The sequence below is a fragment of the Dysidea avara genome, chromosome 10, assembly GCF_963678975.1.
Source record: "Dysidea avara chromosome 10, odDysAvar1.4, whole genome shotgun sequence".
NCBI lineage: Eukaryota > Metazoa > Porifera > Demospongiae > Dictyoceratida > Dysideidae > Dysidea > Dysidea avara.
Window position 1 is genome coordinate 20868340 of NC_089281.1, and position 20705 is coordinate 20889044.

General features: G+C 38.3%; 2 protein-coding genes across 4 annotated transcripts; both read left to right on the top strand.

Annotated features, from left to right (window-relative positions):
* Window positions 1–880: 880 nt before the first annotated feature.
* Window positions 881–11065, top strand: LOC136268014 (transcription elongation regulator 1-like). Of its 3 annotated transcripts, XM_066063241.1 has the most exons (16): window positions 881–993; window positions 3089–3276; window positions 3651–3901; window positions 4718–5233; window positions 5279–5428; window positions 5880–6090; window positions 6140–6188; window positions 7683–8105; window positions 8154–8331; window positions 8388–8555; window positions 9836–10078; window positions 10132–10311; window positions 10408–10491; window positions 10559–10659; window positions 10709–10769; window positions 10816–11065. In XM_066063241.1, the coding sequence occupies exons 1-16, from the start codon at window positions 938–940 to the stop codon at window positions 10957–10959; spliced, it is 3003 nt and encodes a 1000-aa protein (XP_065919313.1). In that variant the 5' UTR covers window positions 881–937; the 3' UTR covers window positions 10960–11065. The 3 variants fall into 3 exon arrangements, with proteins under 3 accessions (XP_065919313.1, XP_065919312.1, XP_065919314.1); XM_066063240.1 differs by having other exon boundaries at window positions 4718–5428; XM_066063242.1 differs by lacking the exon at window positions 881–993 and having other exon boundaries at window positions 3136–3302; window positions 4718–5428.
* Window positions 11066–11207: 142 nt separating this feature from the next.
* LOC136268015 (rhotekin-2-like) lies at window positions 11208–19676 on the top strand. Its single transcript, XM_066063243.1, has 10 exons — window positions 11208–11424; window positions 11506–11723; window positions 11852–11901; window positions 11952–12002; window positions 12066–12186; window positions 12453–12570; window positions 14444–14584; window positions 14747–14917; window positions 16879–17007; window positions 19166–19676. The coding sequence occupies exons 1-10, from the start codon at window positions 11278–11280 to the stop codon at window positions 19496–19498; spliced, it is 1479 nt and encodes a 492-aa protein (XP_065919315.1). The 5' UTR covers window positions 11208–11277; the 3' UTR covers window positions 19499–19676.
* Window positions 19677–20705: the final 1029 nt, after the last annotated feature.

Here is a 20705-nt window from a genome sequence, read left to right on the forward strand (position 1 = left end):
GATTCTGAAAAATATATCGATACTTTTCGATATCAGCAAAAAATCAAACGATACGATATAATATCGATATATCGCCCAACACTAGGTGGAGCTCCTGGTGAGCTGCTGGTATACTGCATCATATGAAATCACAGAAATACCAACCACTACTACTACCAAACGTTTTGAACCATCTTTTATCATCATTCTAAACAAAATTAAGTGACCAATGTGGCATCAGAAGTACTGGAAAGCACTTTGGTACCATTGAGAGAATCCCTTGAAATGATGCACGAAAATTTTGACGTTCTTCACCCAGATGGTGAGAAGTCTCAGATCCTTTCCAGACTAACAGCATAGACAGACTATGCATCCAACCTTATCACATCACTATGAGGAAGAGTTGGCTTTTCTTATCTTTGCTGGTAGAGCAGTTTGAATTTGAAAATTTGTATTTTGTTTTCTGCTTTTTGAGAGAAAGCAACCCTGTGCCGGTAACCCAGTGAATCATTTGCGTATTACTGTGCGTACTTTTTAACTACATTAACTCTAGATAATACCTAGCTAAGCAGCAAGTTCTATCCTGTTGTTTGTGTGGAGCACGAAATTTAAAAAATAATTTTTGCATCTCACGAAATACTAAAATCGATAGTTCTGTGAAGACAACAATCGTGCCTCCGGTTTCATGGTGGATCTAGCAATGGGATACTACAATGAACATCCCACAATGGTAGGGGGGTTGATTTGTGAAAGTTGATTTTTCGGATTGCGGACCCTAACCATGTTAGAGGGCTTCTCCAGCAAAGTTTTTTTTTCTGCAGGAAACACATGTATATACACGCAGTGACGTGTTGGATGTATCGTTCCAAAATAGTCTCGTGCCCAGCCGGACTCGCGCTAATGCGCAATAGCGCGAGCCCGGCTGGGCACGAGACTAATTGTAGAATTGCTCGAAATAATGACCACCAACAGCAATTCTCTTGGGTTACTACAGCCCGATACGCCATTGCAAAGGTGATGTGTATGTTGTATCGCGTGTCTGGAATCTAAATAATGTATATATGTTATCTTATTGTCGGCTCCATGAATGGACTGTTATTTGTAAACTCTTGTTGATGTTTTAAGGCAACTCTTGTGCTGCAGTAGTGCAATATACACATAACTGTTGTTATTCCTACATGTTTCGTTGTATTTTAGATAGTAAATAGTAAAACACGATGCGTGTTCTAATTAACGAGCATGTAACTTGCTTTCAAGTTTACGATAAATTGCCTGGCTTTCCAAAAAAACAACAAAAACGCGTGTGTGTGTTGTCTGTCCACACCTGCACTTGTGTGGTAAGGTAGAAAACAGTCAGTGTTAGTGCTCTGTAAACTCCAATAGTAAACTTTCAGGCAGAAGTGCGTACTTCGTGCCAGTTCAAAATACTGGTGAAACTAGTTTCTGAATATGGTGTGAACAGCTTTCCTATTGGGCTGTAAGGATGTTGTAGTGACTGAAATATGGCAGAAATTGTGTTTTCGAATCAAAAGGAGGCGTTCCCTCTTGTGTACAAAACAAAATGTAAAACGAGAATTTTTAAAAGAAAACAAAATAAACAGACTAAAACAGTTGAGGAACTGTGCACAATTTGTGGTTTAACCCGTAAATGTGCATAAGCCTATATATAGGCAAATGTGCATGGCTGTAAACAAAGTGCTATAACTTTTGAAGCATACCTCCTATGGCTAAGTAATTTACTTCATTCTACTTGTAATGTAATAAGCATTACAATGATACCTAGGGCTTTCCCCCTTTGTGCTAATGCACAGTACCAGAACTTGCCATGTTATCAACTTTCATTAAATAAACATGCAAAACCTTTACATACCTTTATAAAATAATCCATAACTTAATGGCAGTTGTTCCAGTCGACTTCCAATATGGTTTGTTTGCTTCGGCATTAAATTTTTCACATTAAGCCATACAAAGCTCACGTGATTAAACCCACAACTAAAGTTAAACACGTGGCAAGAAGCTTGGTTGATGGATGACACTGATCGCTGTTGTTCTTTGCTTTATAACAAGTCTCCATTGTTACAGTGTTCATTCAAGTAGCCCAGTGAATAGAAGTTAGATCAATGTGTAGTTTTAGGCTGAAGGAGTTGAGCCACCCCACTTAATGTCACCATGAATGCGTGAAATGTATAAACATGCATTCCCCAAAAGTTTGCATGCGCATTTAAGGGTTAAAATGGTTTGTTTGAGTTATGCTTCCTTAGCAATGCATAGCAACATAATTTACCAAGTAATTCATGATTTATGAACTAAATTACAAATTAAGTTAATTCATGATTTATGAACAACATTCGATATAAGTAATGGCATGGTTGATTAATTTCCTATTTGTGACCCAGTCTGACAAAACCGGGCTTATCGCCTATTTAAAAGTATCGAGAAATGCCAGTTTTAAGTATTTAGTGTGTTGTAGCTGGCCAATGGTTGAAGCTATGTGTACCAAATTTTCACACGTTTTACACTAATTCCTTACCTTCCAGAGCATCCACTGTGCAAGTAGCCAACAGCTAAGTTTCCCACCATTTTAGATAGTTTTTAAACCGAGGTTGACTGTATCAGGCGAGCTTTGGGTGGGAGGAGGGGGCCCTGGAAGGCGGGCAAGATGGTGTTCAAAAATTGAAAAGGAAGGCCAAGGGATGAGTTAGGCCAAGTTTTGAGCCATTGAGGTATCAAAACTGGCTAAAATGAAAGGAAATTCACAGCAGAGGTAGTTATTCAACACAACAGAGCTGTACAGCCACATACAGTCATTCCCAGGCTGACCAGAGCTCCATTAAGGCCCCACACCACACGAACAGATCGCCACTGGGCTTGGGCAAAGCAGCGAGCATAACCAGATCACTCAAGTCTAGTTGATTTTAAATGTGGAATTAGATAGTTTATTCATGTAGCTGTGTGTCCTGGGTGAAAAATCGAATCTGCTGACATGGGCGATAAGACCGGTTTTCTTAGACTTAAAAAAAAGGAATAGTACTAACTACATTGGCACCTGGTTTATTAGAAGTAGTACCACAACATCAACTTGTTTTTAAAATTCTTTTTTTTTTTACAGGCCTCCAGGTGGAGGTCTCCTCCCCATCACACCAGGACAGATGCAAGTTCCACAAGGGATTCCTCCATCATCAGGAATATCTGGTCTACCTCCTCCTCCTCCTCCTCCATCATCTATGACTGCTGTTGTTGCTGTGTCTACTGCTACTCAGGATGCCCCACCCCCAAGATTTCCTCCCACTCAACCAGGTGCTCTTGACTACTACTGCCTAATGGTAGGGTAAAATTGCTATCATTTAGTGCTGGCTATTGTCTCACAGGCACCAGGGGTAGAGAGATGATAGATAGGTTATATCAAGAGTTACCGCTATTATTAACTCTTGGTTATATTTAAACCATTAACTCTGATATGATGCCTACGTGTATACTATGTATATGCGTAGATTTTAGGATGAAGGCTATGCTGTTGTTCTATTGATCATTACATAGGAATTAATGTTCTTGTATGTGCAGTGTATGTGAATGTATCCACTTCTGCTCAATTTAACCTGTATTGGTATTTCCACAGAAACACTATTGTTGTAGTGAAGGTCATTATTGACAATTGCTATATCATTCTGTAGGTCTACTGTCACCAGCTGGACCCCCTGGTTTCGTTGGTCCTCCAAGGTTACCTCCAGGACCGATACGACCACCAGGGCCACCCCCTCAATCCTTGAGACCACCCCTAATTCCTCCTAGTTCAATGAGACCACCTGGTCCTCCTCCACCTCCAGCAGTGCTACGTCCTCCAGGGCCATCATCTTCTCCAGGACTGCTGGGTATACCTGGTATCACTGCTAAACCACCCACCATCCAACCAACACCACTGATAGTGAGTAATTGTGCAGTATGGGTACTACCTGTAGTGTTATGTAGTGAGTACTATTTCCCTGGAATGTCCACGTTGTTTTTCTGTACTTTTGCTGTGTTTATGCCTCAACTGATAGAAGCCTATTGTTTACTGTCCACTTTTTGTTCTGGTAACAATTTCTTCATTTTAATATTTAATACACCAGTCAGCTTGTCTACTATGTAATAATAGACACAATCCAAAACTACATAATCGTCATAGCAACAGCTTTCCGCCATTTTGAATGGGGCCAGTATCAATTATTACGATTGCGCTACATTGAAATCCGATGATGAATAAAGCTCGAACTAGGGGGTATTGTTGAACAATTGGCCGTGGAAGTCTTCAAGGTTGTAAATTGGTTAGGGGCAGGTGGTTATCAGGGTTGAACAAGACGCGAAGCAATGACAGCCCAAATTGCCTTGTTGACCCACACAGGAAGCACTGCGAAACAAATAGATAGTATTTTAGTATCCATTACTGCGGTAAAGGCTGACCATCCAGGCGCTCCTTGTACAGGTAAACAAGGGAATTAGTGTCGTCAACACTTCGTGCCTTGTTCAACACCTGATAATCACCTGCCTTTAGCCAGTACAAAGAATTTACAGCATTAAAAGCTTCTATGGACTATTGTTTGACAATACCACTTAGTTCGAGCTTTCTTCATCACTAAATTTCAATGCAGTGCAGTCAGTGATTATTGAAATTGGCCCCATTCAAAATGGCGTCCGAAAAGTGGGCGTGGTTTTGGATAATGTCTATTTTAGTGTTTTTTTTTTCCTTTCTTTTTTCTTTTAGGCTACTCAGCCAATTCAACCTACTCCTCCTCCCAATGCCACTCTTCCACAGCAGCAGAGAATGATGGCACCACCCCCTGGTGAACCATTCTGGCTAGAGCACAAGTCACCAGATGGCAAGGTATACTATTCCAATCCTATCACTAATGAGACCACATGGCAGCGACCAGCCAATGTACTAGTTCGACAGGGACCTGCTTTTGTTCCCCCAACCAGTCAACAAGTGCAGGCTACTCCAGCTGCTGCACCTGCTGCACCTGCTGCACCACCAAGATTACCTTTTCCTGGAGGAGGTGGTGCTTTATTAGTACCAACGAAAGTGTGGTCAGAACATAAGAATTCTGAAGGGAAAATATATTTCTATAATAAGATTACTCTCCAGTCAGTGTGGGAGAAGCCTAAAGATTTTGACCTCGTTTTACCAATGCCTGTGGCATTAGCATCAGCAAGTCCAGCTGGTGAAGCTACAACCACCCCAGCTACTGAATCTACTCCTGATGGGGACGTTCCAAAAGATGTAAGTGGACAACAGCAAGTTCAGGAAGGTGATGCTTCCCTACAGCCTCCGGCTTCAGCAACTTCTGAACAGTCCACCCCCCAGCCTTCCGGTGATGGTGATAGTGCTAATGATGCTCAGAAAGATGATAAGACGTCAGCTGAAGTGAAAGTAGAGGCTATGGAAGTCGATACTACTACACCACAAACCTCAGCTGTAAGTGGTTTTTTTTTTTTTTTTTTTTTTTTTTTATTATTATTATTATTATTATTAATTCGCATTTAATTGAAACTTCTTGTGTATGTAATTTATGTCTATCTGTGTGTGCTATCTATTGTGAGATTGTGTTGTTTCAAATCTAATTATCAGACACTTGTGTTATAACACTAGTAGATGATTGTACTCAATGAAGTAATGTGTGAAGTTGGCCTCCTACATATATGGTAGTGAACAATACCAATATTATATTTGTAGCTGACCACTCCTCACACACCTGTCTTGGTAATGTACATAGGTAATCCTGTAGAATAACTCACTGTATTGAAGTCAAATCAGTGTATATTGTATATATATAAGTGGTTGTATGTATACTGCATGCATGCATGCCGAGTGCGTTCACATACACATTACATTTAGTGATTATTAAACTTGACTGGTTTTGTTTTAGCCTTCTGAACCAGTTCCTGAGGAAAAAGGCAAGGAGAAGCCGATTACAAGTCTCCCTGTGGTGGGAACTCCTTGGTCCCTGGTATGGACAAGTGATGGAAGGGTGTTCTTCTTCAACGCTACCCAGCGTAAGTCCTACTGGCAGATTCCTATTGAGTTAGAAAAGAATAAGAAGGTCCGAGAAATGCTTGATCCATCAGAAAGAAAAGCAGGTTAGATTGCTAATGCTGTATTCATTAATTTCATCAATGCTATGGTCAGAAAAGAGACCAGGTGAACTAGTCGCAGGTTCTGATACTAAAAGACCTCGGTGAGTGACATTGTTGTGTTGTATTTTGTTTTATCACCTGCACTCTTGGTTTGTTTGGGAGTATAAAATTTGTAATGCTTGTTTAGTGCCATCAATATCCAATTTCATCACTGGTTTCTCTAAAGTGTATTGGCTGCATATGGGCATATTGATGATTGACAGTAGATGAAGCCTTTGCCAGAAATTGTCCTTGTCTATTTTGTTGTCCTCTGAATTTATGTATGTGTGTATGTGCCCAGTAATTTACATACATATGTTTATGCTGGCTTAATTAGAGAAAAATGTCATATATTCTTGCTAATTTAATCAAAACAAACGCCCTGTGTCAATGTGAGGATAAAGATTAATAACACAGTTTAGTAACCTTGGTCGAAGTATATTGAGTTTTGTTTCGGATATAACTGATTATGTTTGTTAAACATAGGCACTAACTCTATTGGTGAGCTTTCTTCTATTGTCTTGATCCTGGGACACTATAGTGTCAGTGTGGTGGTGTGTCTTGCACTGGGTTAATGCCCAGGTGTGGCTAATTGAGAGATGGGTTATATAAAAGTTGGTTTAGCCTATAAACCCTATGTCATTTCCTGTGGTGAATGTGTACAAATGGATCTCTTAATGTACACACTTGCAAGTAAGGCATCTGTGTCCTGCAAGTAGCCTCCACAATTTTTTAGTCCCCAAAGTAGCCTTTTCAAAGTCAGGGCGTTTCAGTAATTGATTCATATAGTTGGTTGGAAGCATCCATATTACATAGGTTCTGTGTGCAGTGTTGCCAGATGATTTCTCCAAAATAATGTTCATGTGAAAAATAAATTTGTTCATTAAAAGTTCATAATCCAATGGTCACCCTCCAAAAGCCAAGCCCACAGATTATAAATAGCTGGATCTCTGGGTTAGTGTGGCACTAAAGAGCAAAAAAAAAAAAGGACGTAGCTTGAGAGTTCAAAGATTATTTCAGGTTCACTAACAAAACAAAAAGTTCATAAATCAATGAACTTTATTTATGTAATGGCAACACTGTCTGTGTGTCACACAAGGGTGTGCCTGTAACAATTTTCATATTTTAGTACACATATGCACACAACACACACATGTTGTCATACACACATGCGTGGCCCTAGTTTTCTCTGATGTGCATGGATGGATGATTGTGCTTGCCTTTCTAACTGAACACCATGACATCCAAGTCAAGTGCCATTACACAGCTTCAATAATGTTGGCATATTGTGCATGCTTGTTTGGTGATGTCTTGTAATAATTAACAGAAAGTCTAAACATGGAAAACATTAATGTTCAATTGTGTCACTCAAGTCATATCAGGTTCATTTTTCACTATCTATAGGAATGTAAAACTAAAGTCGGTATCATTGCTTGCATTGTACATGTGTGTATGTGTACGTATGTGTGTGTGTGTGTGTGTGTACGCGTGTGTGCTTGCATACGTGTGTGTGTGCGTGTATATACACATTAATAACAACCTATGATGTTTTGTAGTGTGGATGAAGATGATTCTGACGATGAAGCCAAGCATGCTGTTCCCCCCAATCCACCGGTGTTGGCTGAAATACCAGAAAAGACAGTTCACGTTAAAGCAGCTTTGAAAGAGATTGACAAGATGCAACAAGAAGCTAAAGCTGCTGAAATGAGGGCCAGGATGACACTTGAAGAACGCCAAGCAGAGTTTACAAAGATGATGCTTGAAAGAGGTGTATCTGCATTTTCAACCTGGGATAAAGAATTGCCAAAAATTGTCTTTGATCCTCGCTATCATTATCTAAACCCAAAAGAGCGTAAACAAGCCTATGATGCATTTATACTTACTAGAGCTGAAGATGAGCGAAGAGAAAAGAAAGCAAAGTTGAAAGAAATCCGAGATGATTTTAGAAAACTAATGGAGGAATTTAAAGTCTCTACAAGGTATCGACATTTTGTTATGTGTAGGCTTGTATCATATGTTCATTGCAGGACAATTTACACTGAGTTCTCTCACAAGTGCAGTAAAGACGAACGGTTCTTGGCAGTTGAGAAGAGTAGGGAGCGTGAATCAATGTTTGAAGAGTATAGAAATGAACTGAAGAAGCAATCAAGAAAATCAGAACAAAGTAGACGAGAGAGTGTCCCAGCACCTATGAGCACCACCGAGGTACGTAAACAATGTTTCTACATTTACTGTTAACACTCTGAATGTATACATGTTAGTTGAGAGCTGACTTTTTTACTATGCTGTCCGAGGACAAATCACTTCACTACAAATCCAAATGGAAAGATGTTAGAAGTTCTTTCCGCAGTGACCCTAGATACCAAGCTGTAGACCATAGCAGCCAGAGGGAGGAGTGGTTCCAAGAACATGTCAAAAAATTAGAGAAGGTTTGGTCCACCTGAATACCCATTTGTACTCCTTTATTACAGGGCTATGATAGTACATATAATGTATGTATGCCTTGTGTGTATATAGTATATGTGTGATATTGCATGTGTGTATCACATGCTGTCTGGTGATGGTCGTTGACTCATGTCTACCCTCACACCTCAGGAGGCAGTCGGCTCCTATGTTAGCATGTCATATTACTACTACTTGTAGGGGAACTTTGCCTAAGGTAATTTATTATATAGTCGCGTCTGAGACCAGCTAGATCGGATTGTGGGTTTTATAGTTGCTGTGGGTGTTTGTATTTCTCTGTTGAGAAACAATTTTAAAACAGCATTATTCAACAGGTGTCATTGGTAATGTGTCTAGGGAATAGGTTTTGAGTGAATAAAATTAAGAGTGTAGCTATGTAGCTGATTTTGTGGACATGCAAGCATATATATATGAAGAAGTTTTACAATACTACTTTAATTAGCCACTTGTATGATAGGTCTTATTATGTACACATGTACAGTTTGGGAAGAACCTATAGTATCTTTTGTGTGAACAGTACAACACTTAATGGTACCAGCATACTGCATTTAGTACATTTGTTCATTTTGTCTGCGTATGTGTATAATTAATGTAAAAGAACATTAGTTTTACCTCCAGACTAGTCTGTTACCTCCAGACTAGTCTGCCATGCAGCTTGCATGTTTATGTAGAAAAATGTGGTATCTGAGTGTGAAATAGATGTAATGAATGGCAACATGCAACAGTTTTTAAATCAATTGTTAACCTAAGTACATCAGCTGAATTGATTGGTATTGCACACTTGTATATTAGTTTAGGACCATACCACACATGTCTGTTGCACATTATCTGTATGTGTATACATACATTTGTTATGGTTCAAATGGCACTGGTATAAATAGTTTTAGATAGTGGACGATGGCTATTGGTTGATGCAATAAATATGTCTACACTGTCCAGCTAGATAATGTTACCATTTACCAATAATCTGTTTAGCAGGAGTGTATTGTACCAGAACAAAAGTTATTTATCTTTCTTTACAATTCACCTACTTTTGATGAGAAATTGACTCATTTGTGTACATTGCTTTGTTTATGACAGTGGAATCTCTCATAGTGAGACACAAGCTATTTTGCAACTTGCTATGGTATGCCAATGATTACCTGTATGTGCCTATTACATGACAAACCTACTGTTTTACTCGAGAGGTTCTACTGTGCCTGTCACATGAATTAAGTCACTGTGGTTTGTGTGGTTGATCCTACAGTCAGACAAACACAAGAAGGACAAGAGACACAGCCATGACAAGGATAGGAGAGAGGACAAGAAGAAGGAAACACCAGAAGACCTTGAGAAGGTAAAGCAAAAGAGGATACAAGCTAGTATTAAGGAAAGAGAACTGGAGGTACAGAGGAGCAGGAGTGAACAAGAAAGAGAATGGGAAGAGGAGAAGGAAACGTTAAGAAAAATGGAGGCAAAGTCACAATTCAAATTGTTGCTAGGTGACCTGGTGAGCCCTAATTAGGCTATCCACTTGGTACTGTGATTGGTGTGTTAATGTAGGTACGCCAGTCAACAGCCAGTTGGCATTCCACTAAAAAGACACTGAAGAAAGACAGTAGGTGGGAACTAGTGGAACAGCTGGGTTCCCCTGAAAAGGAAAGGATGTTTGAGGACCATGTTTCTGTTTTGGTTGAAAAGAGAAAAAAGCAGTTTCAGAAGCTTTTGGAGGACACAACAGAGGTATAAACTCTAAATTTAGTGTGCGTGCGTACGTGTGTGTGTGTGTGTATGTTTTGTATATAATTATTATGTTGTTATGTCCACCATATGTTTTAGCTGACGTTAGTCACTTCTTGGAAGAAGGCTAAAAAGTTGATCAAGAAGGACCCAAGATATGAGCTCTTCGGAGAAGATGACAATGTTAGTGCTTTTCTAATTGTTGTTTGCTGTATTTCATGTATTTTTTTGTTTGTTTGTGTTTGTTAAGGAGAGAGAGTCGGAGTATAGTAGGTATCGTAGAGACAAGAAACACAAATGCAAAGATGAGTTTAGAAATTTACTGAGAGAAACAAAGTGTATCACATACAGGTATATAGTGCCACCATAGCATATAACCATGTTCTGAATACCAACTTAGGTCAAAAAGATTGATCAGGGAATCTGATAAACACATGAAAGAGATACATGAAGTATTGAAGGTACGTCAACATGATTTGACAGATATTTCAGTTGCTGTGTGTACAGAATGATCAACGTTATTTGGTACTGGACTGTATTGCTGAGGACAGGGAGGAGATTTTGAATGATTACATTGATGTTTTAGACAAGAAGGGACCACCTCCTCCACCTACTGCCACTAACCCACTGGAGAGGCTTAGGAGAACTTAACAGGGTCACATGATTACTCACACGTAGTTATGCCAATAAAACATTTTTTTTAAGTTTTAAAAACATTGTAATTGGTACTTCATTAATTCAAAAAACTTGCATCATATTTCTGTGCAGTTGGAGAGTATTGTGTACTTTTTGGCTGAGTAGCTGCCATTCCATGTTTGTACAGAGAAGCCATTTATAATAACCAGATTAGTGTATATGCGGTATATCTAGACACGTGATTCTTTAGTCTATCACGTGATTAAGAATTCAAATCTTGAAGCGGGTTGAGGTGTCATTCTTGTGTGTATTGTACTGACAGTTCTTTCGGACATGGACAGCGAAATAAATACGGCTTCTATGGATACGACTGACAATAAATCTAGAAGATTGAAGCGCTCCAACAAAGAAAACATAGAGCCACTGGCCGCGGGTCCACTGAAGAGGGTGAAAACAGCTTCTGCTGTAGACGCTGACATGGTAAGATTTTGTCACCATACGCCCTTGATATTCAAGCGCTTTGATAAGAAATGAGTTTACTTGTCATTTCTTTTGCTTTAGAAACCAACTGCCATCAGCGCGCTACTTCAAGATCGTATTGACAAGGAGTACAAGATTAGGGATGGCGCTGGGAAACTATTACAGGCATGCAAACAGGGAAAGAAAGCACTGGAAGCATCCAAGAGTTTGTTCGTTTCGAATGCTAAAATAATTGCTTTGATGAAGGAACTCCAGAAATGCAACTCAGAAGGGACCCAACCATCACCACCACCATCCAAGTAAGCTTTCTTTGCCACTCGCACCACCACACCTGTTGTACAATATATTGTACATGTTGTAGTACACTTGTTAAAGTTGTGTCTGTTAAATGGCCATGCCTATTAATTTTCTGTTTGTGTGTGTGTAGTGGAGATGACAGTGTTCTGAAGCCCTGTAAAGCTCAGATAGCCATTTCAGGTAAGATGCTGCTGAACTGTTAACTGCTGATACTTGTGGTATAACAAAAGATATGAGGATACCGCTAGAGTGGAGAGACTTTGATCAACATAAGAACAAAGGTTTGAATACAACACATGCATGCTTTGGTTTGTTGCTAATCACATTGTAATTTTTGTTTTCAGATTCTAGCGGAAATTTTTCTGTGTTTTGTCTGTTCAAGCTGGGAACGCAAGTGATTGACTCGTCTATTGTAGAAGTAGAAAAGAACTCACTAGATATTTCCTTCCCAGATAATTTGATCTTGTAAGTTATTTAATAAAAACCAGTGTTTTTGCATTTACAACGAAAGTCTATAATTAGATGTCAACACTTCGATTTACTTGTATGTGGTCCCGTTTGTATTAGTATTCATACATTTAGATCCCTGAAATCAGGAGACCTCTAGCTAGCTAGTATACTTCAGCATGGTTGTAAGGTAAATTGGGGGTCGGTCCACTGTATATATGCAATACCAATAGAAATATTTGTTAGTGCTCACAGCAAGTAAACGCTTGTTATTTTATTTTTAGTCCAGAGCTGGTTATATCAGATTTCAAACTATATGTTGAGCTCTACGTATCACAACCAGTAGAGAACAATTCAAAGTCACCGTCAACTCCAGTCAAAGTGTTCAAGAAGCTAAAAAAGGTGGGTAGCATGGTACGTTATTTCTTTCCCTATTGTCTTATAATGGAGTGACTATTCTTGTATGCATCAATGATATTCCAATTATCCTATTCAGTACATGTGATGGTGACATGTGAACACCTGTTAGGAACAATGTAAAGAATTGCAGACATTTATGTATAAAGTTGTAAAGGCTTGGTGCTTTGGTTACTAATCATTGAACACTGCTATGCAAGGTTTTTTTAAAAAAAATTATACAGGTGTGTGTGCACATGCGTGTGCTTCATAAGTGTACTATGTATGTTTTTTGTGTGATTTGACTGATAGGCAATTACTTAATGAGGGAAGGTCATATCTTAAATTCCAATTATCATATTTTGATATTATAATTCCTTTGTGTGATGACCTCTATGTATGTATCATTATTAATTTTAATTTATATCATGTGTTAGGGTCACAACTAGTGCTCGGCGGTATTGAAATTTGAATACACGGTATTAGTAACAGGAAAATATAGCGGTATATCGATATATAGTTAGCTTGTTATTGTAACTATTGCATCATTTCTTGGGCCTAGTATGCATCCCAAAAAATATAGTTCAGTACAAGTAGACATGTGTTGTAATGTGAGAACCTCAAGGTTTGTTTAGGGTGTGTCTGCTAAACCATCAACAAATTGGGTAATTATACACCAAAGGCTAGCTGGGTTAAAAGCAATCCTATACTGGTATTCATTGATATACTGGTATTTTGATATATTGGTTATCAAAGGTTGTCACGATATGATAATCAGCTATGATAATTTATCACGATAAACGGTATTACCGGTATATCACAGAGCACTAGTCACAACCTCCCATAAACAGTAGTATCCTCTATTGTTATGTGAGCCATAGTATTGTTCTACATGATCATGAATAGTGCATCTCTTCTAAGGGCACCACATTGTACAATAAACCATCATAAGTTGCACATTGTCACACATGTAAAACGCATAGTACTTAACAAGTTTTGGTCTGTGCTCTGAGAGTTTGCATTTTAGGTATGGGATAATCTAAAGTAAAATCAGGCAAACTTTAATATTTCACAAACATGTACTGCAACAAATGTGACCTAATTTGGGAAAACCGTCAATGTATGCACAACAATAGATTGTGAGATATGCGAATTTAAACATTTCAACCCAGTATAGCTTAGCAAGGCCAACAGCTACGTATTTGAAATTTTCATTGTAAATGTAGCCAACCATAGTGACATAGTATTGTACTATATATGCTACAGCTTTAAAGGGGCTATGCGCTTGATGAAGTCGTGTAATATTTTACTGCCAGTAGAATCATGTAATATTTTACTGCCAGTGGAATCATGATTTCAAGCCAATAGCTGCATGGGAGAGCAATGGCAAAAATCACCAACAGTTAACATTGTACTGCTGCAAAAGGAATAAACAAGCAGCTGAGGACTAATTAATGCTACACAACAACTTGTGTTTTTGTATCGCAGGTGATGTATCATCTTTGTCATGTCAGGCAATTCAGGAAACATTCTAAGCTTGCTCACCTGGCTTACAATCATTGTACAGGGCCAGCAAAAACAAATCACACCATTTTACAGTGCATGTGTTTGTGTATAATGACATAAACTTAAACGGCTTCGTGATGTCAACAAACTGAACGAATAGCCCCTTTAAACTGAACAAAAGTTTCAAGTTTCCAAAGGACATATTATAGTTTGTTTAATTGTGCTATAAGACAGACCAGGTCACATATTATGAGGCTTCGTATCACCAATTTGTGCTAACGCAAAGAGATATAGAGCCACCATTCCTAAATCATGTGCCACTGACATATGTATACTATTAATATGTTTATTTATTGGTATAATCCTATTCCAGGAGAAGCCTGAAGACTCCACAGTGTCCACTGTGCCCAGTTCACCATACGTCCCTCACTGTTCATCAGCCACACCCACACACAAGTTCACTCTTGTGGCACACACTATGTTATCACTTAAAGACATTGCAACACATGATGTGGTAAGGAAGTGTTTGTATACGCAAAAGTAGCTATTAATGGGCATGTGAGTACAATAATGTTCATTTTTGGAAATATGCAAGTAGTGTACATGTAGACCCAGGGCTGTATGTAAAACTCCATTTTTGCTAATACACACAACATCCTGTATTCCCCCCCTGTAGTGTGAGACATATTCCCTCACTAAAGAGACGCTGCCTGTATCAGGGTCTACACCAACTAAGGGTACACCTGCTCCCCCTACCCTTCCCCTGTGGGGACAGTTTTGTTGTCGGTTGATGGCCCAACCAGAATGTGCCACTACTATAAGAGTCAATGGCTTCATTAATGTACAGGTAAATGATTGTTGTGTAGTAGTTCACTTTATTATGATGTGTACAATAGATGGTTTGACCTGTAGAACAGTAAATGTGTTATATACATAGTACAATGCAATTAGATACAATGAAATTTGCCAGTTCCTCTCTATAAGTGTCTAAGTTTACATTCCTAATATTTTATCTGGCTCAAAGGCTACTGATTTAGGACAGGTTTCACCAGAAAAGGTCCACAAACTATCTGGTACTCTGTATCAACAAAGGGATCATCTATAATTTTTCAGCTTTTTCATAAGTGTACTGAGAGTTCTCTTTTTACTAGCAAGAGTTAATTTTTTGGTTTTCCGTGTTCATTTGCCTACTTCATCCACACAACATTGGCATTGACAGAGTATTGATTATTCGGAGCCTTGTGTACTGATATACTTGTCTACACAAAGCAATTGTTCAAACTTCAGCTACAACTCAGCTTCCACTACCTACCTTTCACATTGTAACTATTGTTAACTTATTGTGAATTATTCCCCCCCAAAGCTTATTATCTTTACTCTGCAAAAATGCTGATGATCTTTAAACATTATGGCTATGTACTCGGTTAACTATACTACTTTGGTTTTGAATTTCAACAGAAAGGGTTAGTAGCCATCTACGTAATGTATGTATATGTGTAATACCTTGTTGGCAAGGTAAATAGAAGTCCTTCTACCATTTGGCCTTACTATAAGGTTTGTGTAGTCAGTTATGGTTTTGTTTTGGTGAGTAGTGTTTGTTTAGGTAAGGTTTGTTCCTGGGTGTGAACTTGTAAAGTTTAGCAAATGTAAATATGTGTGATCTAGTTGAAGGCCAGAGAAGGCTAGTGTGTATAATAGACTATTTCAGGGTGTTGGTCAAGGTATGGCAGTGGTATTGTAAATGGCTTAGCCTAAACCCATATTTAAGAAGTACTATCTAATCCACTACAATTTGTTAGCTACACTGTAACACATCCAAGCTCTGTCCATTCATAGCCTTGCGCGTCTTAATAATTATATCGAGTACTGTGTAAGATTTGTAGTCACTGTGTCATCCTCTAACATGTTCTTGTTTCAATTACCAGTCAATCCACATGTATAGTATGTATAGTATGTACGTGTTGAGCTGGATCCTCAAAAATATTTAATAACTCATGGATGGAATTACACATTATCTTGAAATTTGGCTCATTTGTAGTATTGCTTGACCTACTAAAAATCGTTTTGTTCAAATGTTTGACTACAGCCTATCAAAATTTTTGCCACACATTTCCTATGAGAAATCTATAAAAGTGCAGTATCCATTACAGCCCTTTCCCGAACTTGTAACGGAGGCAAACTGTACATGAGAAGTTAAGAATGCATAAATATTTGATAACGATGGATTAAGAACAATTAAAACCCTAAGTCATGAAAAATGATTTCTAGTGTATGTGTGAGTTTACGGTATCCCATAACCTTAATTTTTAGGTGTTTTTTTTTTTCAGGATCCAGCTCAACTTGTATATACTGTAGTCTGTGTCACGCGTGCTTACCAATCAGAGTTTGAATAGGATCCCTTAGTTAACCCTCTAACCGTCATAACCGCCATATGACAGATCGATCCAATAACTTTGTTAGTTGTTAAAGTTGTTAATCGTCTCTATCATTAAGATTTTGTGATTTTATTGTTTAATAATAATCTTGTGGTTTACGCTGTGTAAACAAAAACATCGATCAAATACCTTGTCCATAGGGAGTGTTTTGATATAATATATAGTTACTAAGAGGATATCTGTACAGGTTGGCTAATACAGCCCCATTTTTGGTCCATGGTATGCTCCACCGGAAAACCTGACGGTTAGAGGGTTAATCAACTTCTTATACTTCATATCAGGAGTTAAATAGCACTGGTGACATGTCATGTACATGGACCTATATAACTGCTATATCTTAATTTATGTTCACAGTCTTAATTTATGTTCACAGCAAATGGTCGGTGAACTACCAGCCTGGATGAGGTTATGGTGTGTAATGAGACAAAATACTTTAAGATGTTGGCAATATCCTGAAGATGTTGGTCGGAAAATGCCTACACACAGCTTCAACTTCACAGAGGTACACTTGCATTTATACAACATAAGGAGCTCAAAAATTGTGCTGTGAGAGAGGTGGTTTGTTCTGTATACCTCACTGATATGTGGTACATATTTTCTTAAAGTGCCCTTAAGTACTGTAGGCTGCTAATAAATTTTCATACCAGCTCCATTTCACTGTGCTTTAAAAACAGTCCAGTAAGCAACTGAGCTACACTGTTATAGTACAAAAACATATCAAATATAATTAAATGCATGGGTGGCCAATAATTTTTCTGTTGCTCTGCTGCACTATTATATAACAAACAGGGGTTTAGAAAAACCCGGACCGGACCAGGTCAACTTCTTCAAGTAAGCCAATTCACACAATAGCTGTAACATACAATTCACGCAATAGCTAGCTATAACATACACTCTTCACCTTGTAGCCACTCTGCCAAGAACATAATTAGTTAGCTACGATGGCTCAGACTGCAACAACGATCGCGCACGAAACTTCATCCACAATAAAACAACCTAACTAAGCTATTAAAATACTTTCTACTACATTTCACTACACAATCGCTACAAAGCTACAAGCTCTTTCTGTTTTACTCAACTGTTACACACACACTAGTAACCGCCCGAATTCATTAGAATCGTGATATACAAAGTGAAAGGAACTAAGATAACAGCAAACCTCTGAATGTTTCGGTAGTGATGAATGAGTAATGGAGTATTTGCTACATGTCAAGATAAGCTTTAAATAGAACAAAACGTTACTACTCCAGAAATTTCTATATAGCTACCCTGCATGGGCACTAGCTTACCTTTCTTAGTTTAGCCAGTCATCCATGACCATTCCTTTACATAAGTTCAAAGGTTTGCTGTTATCTTAGTTCCTTTCACTTAGTAATATCACGATTCTAATAAATTCGGGCGGTAACTAGTGTATGTAACAGTTGAGTACAGTAGAAAGAGCTTGTAGTTTAGCTTTGTAGCGATTGTGTGGTGAAATGTAGTAGAAAGTATTTTAATAGCTTAGTTAGGTTGTTTTATTGTGGATGAAGTTTCGTACGCGATCGCTGTTGCAGTCTGAGCCATCGTAGCTAACTAATTATGTTCTTGGCAGAGTGGCTACAAGGTGAAGAGTGTATGTTATAGCTAGCTATTGCGTGAATTGTATGTTACAACTAATGTGTGAATTGGCTTACTTGAAGAAGTTGACCTGGTCCGGTCCGGTCCGGGTTTTCTAAACCCCCATAACAAACTTACTTGGACAAGAATCTAGCATACACTGTTAGATTCCACAAAGCCAGACCTTCAAAGTGAGTAGGCAAACTATTTTCTGACTCCGTGTATTGTGTAATTAGCAACTAGGCATCACTAAATCATTAATTTTTGTAATGTGGGCATCATTTTTCTACGCATTACATCTCTATCAGTTTAGACATTCTCGACGTCAAGCAGTGAGCCCGTAGCCTTAGCCATTATCGAGATATGCTTGCCTGATGCCTTCAGGCAAGCATATCTCGATAATGGCTAAGGCTATGGGCTCATTGTTCAACTTTGCTTCGTCCCAAGACATGCCTTTTTGTATGCCGCAGTATATACAATGCACGCATCGTGGTGGCATGATGCATTACTTCCCTACATTTGTGAATGGGAATCATCCGTATTTTACATGGTGACTGGATTGATTGCAGAGGCGCTACTAATACTGCTCTTCATTTGTATCATTGTGTAACAAGCTGAAAATAGGCTTCACTTTAAGTCAGTAATTGATAGTTGAGGTACATGAATTGTCCGTATTTTTTGTGATGACTGGATTGGTGCAGAGGTGCTTAAGCAGCATTACTATATATGAGCTATTCCTTTCATTCTATTATTATACTCACTGTTCTCTCAGTTGGAGCAAATGAGTGCTTTCTCAACCGTTTAATTATCTGTTTACCACACTAGTGAATTCAGTAATGCGCATTACGTGATGATGTATGTGGACACATTTAATTAGGATTCAATATGCATTGCCTGAATTCCTTTTGCATCTGGTTCCTAATTTGAATTCGTGTGGACATGCCTTTAATCCCTAATTCAGTCATGGCCCTTGGGTATAGACTGAATCAGGCTCTTGTAAACAACTAATTGTTCATAATTATTGTGATAATGAAATTATTGCAGTATTGTTGTTGTTTACACAGAATACATTGGTAGAAAATGCATCCAGGCTAGAAATGAGAAGGCCGAATGCACTACTAGTGAAGAACAAGAAATTTGCTTTTTACATTGCATGTGAGTCAAGAGAGGAGCGAGGTGAGTGGTCGGTAGCCATCCAACAAGCAGTCATTGATCTCCATGTGTGGAGACACTCGGTCAAGTTTGTCATCCCATTCACCTCTGAACGTCGATACTCATCAGATACACAGCCTGCTGAACACCAGTCCATCACACCCATTAAAATAACCCCATCTTCCAGTAAGATGAGTATCAACAAGATTGGAAAGAAAGGATCCAAGAATGATACCCATGTGTAACATAGTTTTTACTACCATACACAAGCACAAGACCACAAGCAATTCATCCTTTAAGTAGTTACATCAAATACTTTCTGTGACACATATAAATTGCTGTACTTGCATATAATTCATTTCAAAATCATATTGTATTGTACTGTATTGTGTGTGGATCTTTTCATGTTGTAAATTAATCCAACCTTGTTATGGCTGGGAATTATTATAGATCACTATAGTGTCACTCCTAAATTGGAGAAAATTAAAGTAAACAGTGTTTGTTTTTTGATATCTGATTTAGGCCATTCCTATTAGAAAAGCTGTTGCTCAGACTCAACTGACTCGATTTTGCACAGTTTTAAAGTGAGAAAAAATTATGAATTTAATTGGTGCAAAATGATTGAAATACTCTAATAGAACAGTCAGAGTAATATCTCAAAAGGTAACATCTACTGTATATGGGAGAACCAGTGTATCTCTTGGCTAACATAGTTATATGGTGTCATTCATCACTATAGGGCCAGGCATGTAACTAGAAAGCATTTGACATGTCTGCAGACACTGCAAGCTACAAAATTTAATCTGAATCATAGATTTTTGAAAAATAAAACTTAGCTATTTTTTTGCCTACAGACCAACCCATTTTGTTGTAAAGTAAATGCAGGTATAGACTTCAAATAGGTATGGCCTTATTCCTCTTGAAAAGGGTATAGTAATAGCCAAAGATTAAAACTGCATGTATGTAGTTTAATTACCTTTATTAAAGGTATTGGCTTTCAGCAAGCAGGGAACACTTGTTACTGTAGCTAGTTTATGTATTATACTCTAATAGAGCAATAACAAAATAAATTTGTTCTGTGCATATCATTTTTGTAAGTTAACACTTTTCTGCTAAAGTTAAGCAGTTAACACTTTTCTGCATGAAAAAAGCAAAATTAATTTGTGCATGATCATGAAAATGTTTCAAGTCAAACAATTTTCAAGGTTTGCTCATACATCCTCTCAGTATAGAACTGATTAGTTAGAACCACCCTCAGTTGATACTGCCATGTACTTATATAAAAATTCAAATTTGTTGAAGTAAACAGTTTAATGAGATATTTCATGTTATTGACTGTACAGTGTTCATAATTCATATCCCTCAGATTGGCTTTCAGTCCATTATCAGGCATAGGCGGCTAAAGCCCCCCTTGGTCTGCTGAGGGGAGGCTTAGCCCCCCTCAGAATGATA

Bases quoted from the DNA above. Each gene is read 5' to 3' on its own strand.
- LOC136268014 (XM_066063240.1), top strand. From the start codon at position 938: ATGACCACCAACAGCAATTCTCTTGGGTTACTACAGCCCGATACGCCA. The intron at 8,556-9,835 runs GTTTGGTCCACC...TTGATCCTACAG, and splicing joins ATGTCAAAAAATTAGAGAAG to TCAGACAAACACAAGAAGGA. The intron at 10,660-10,708 runs GTATATAGTGCC...ATACCAACTTAG, and splicing joins ACAAAGTGTATCACATACAG to GTCAAAAAGATTGATCAGGG.
- LOC136268015 (XM_066063243.1), top strand. From the start codon at position 11,278: ATGGACAGCGAAATAAATACGGCTTCTATGGATACGACTGACAATAAA. The intron at 11,425-11,505 runs GTAAGATTTTGT...CTTTTGCTTTAG, and splicing joins CTGCTGTAGACGCTGACATG to AAACCAACTGCCATCAGCGC. The intron at 11,724-11,851 runs GTAAGCTTTCTT...GTGTGTGTGTAG, and splicing joins CCATCACCACCACCATCCAA to TGGAGATGACAGTGTTCTGA.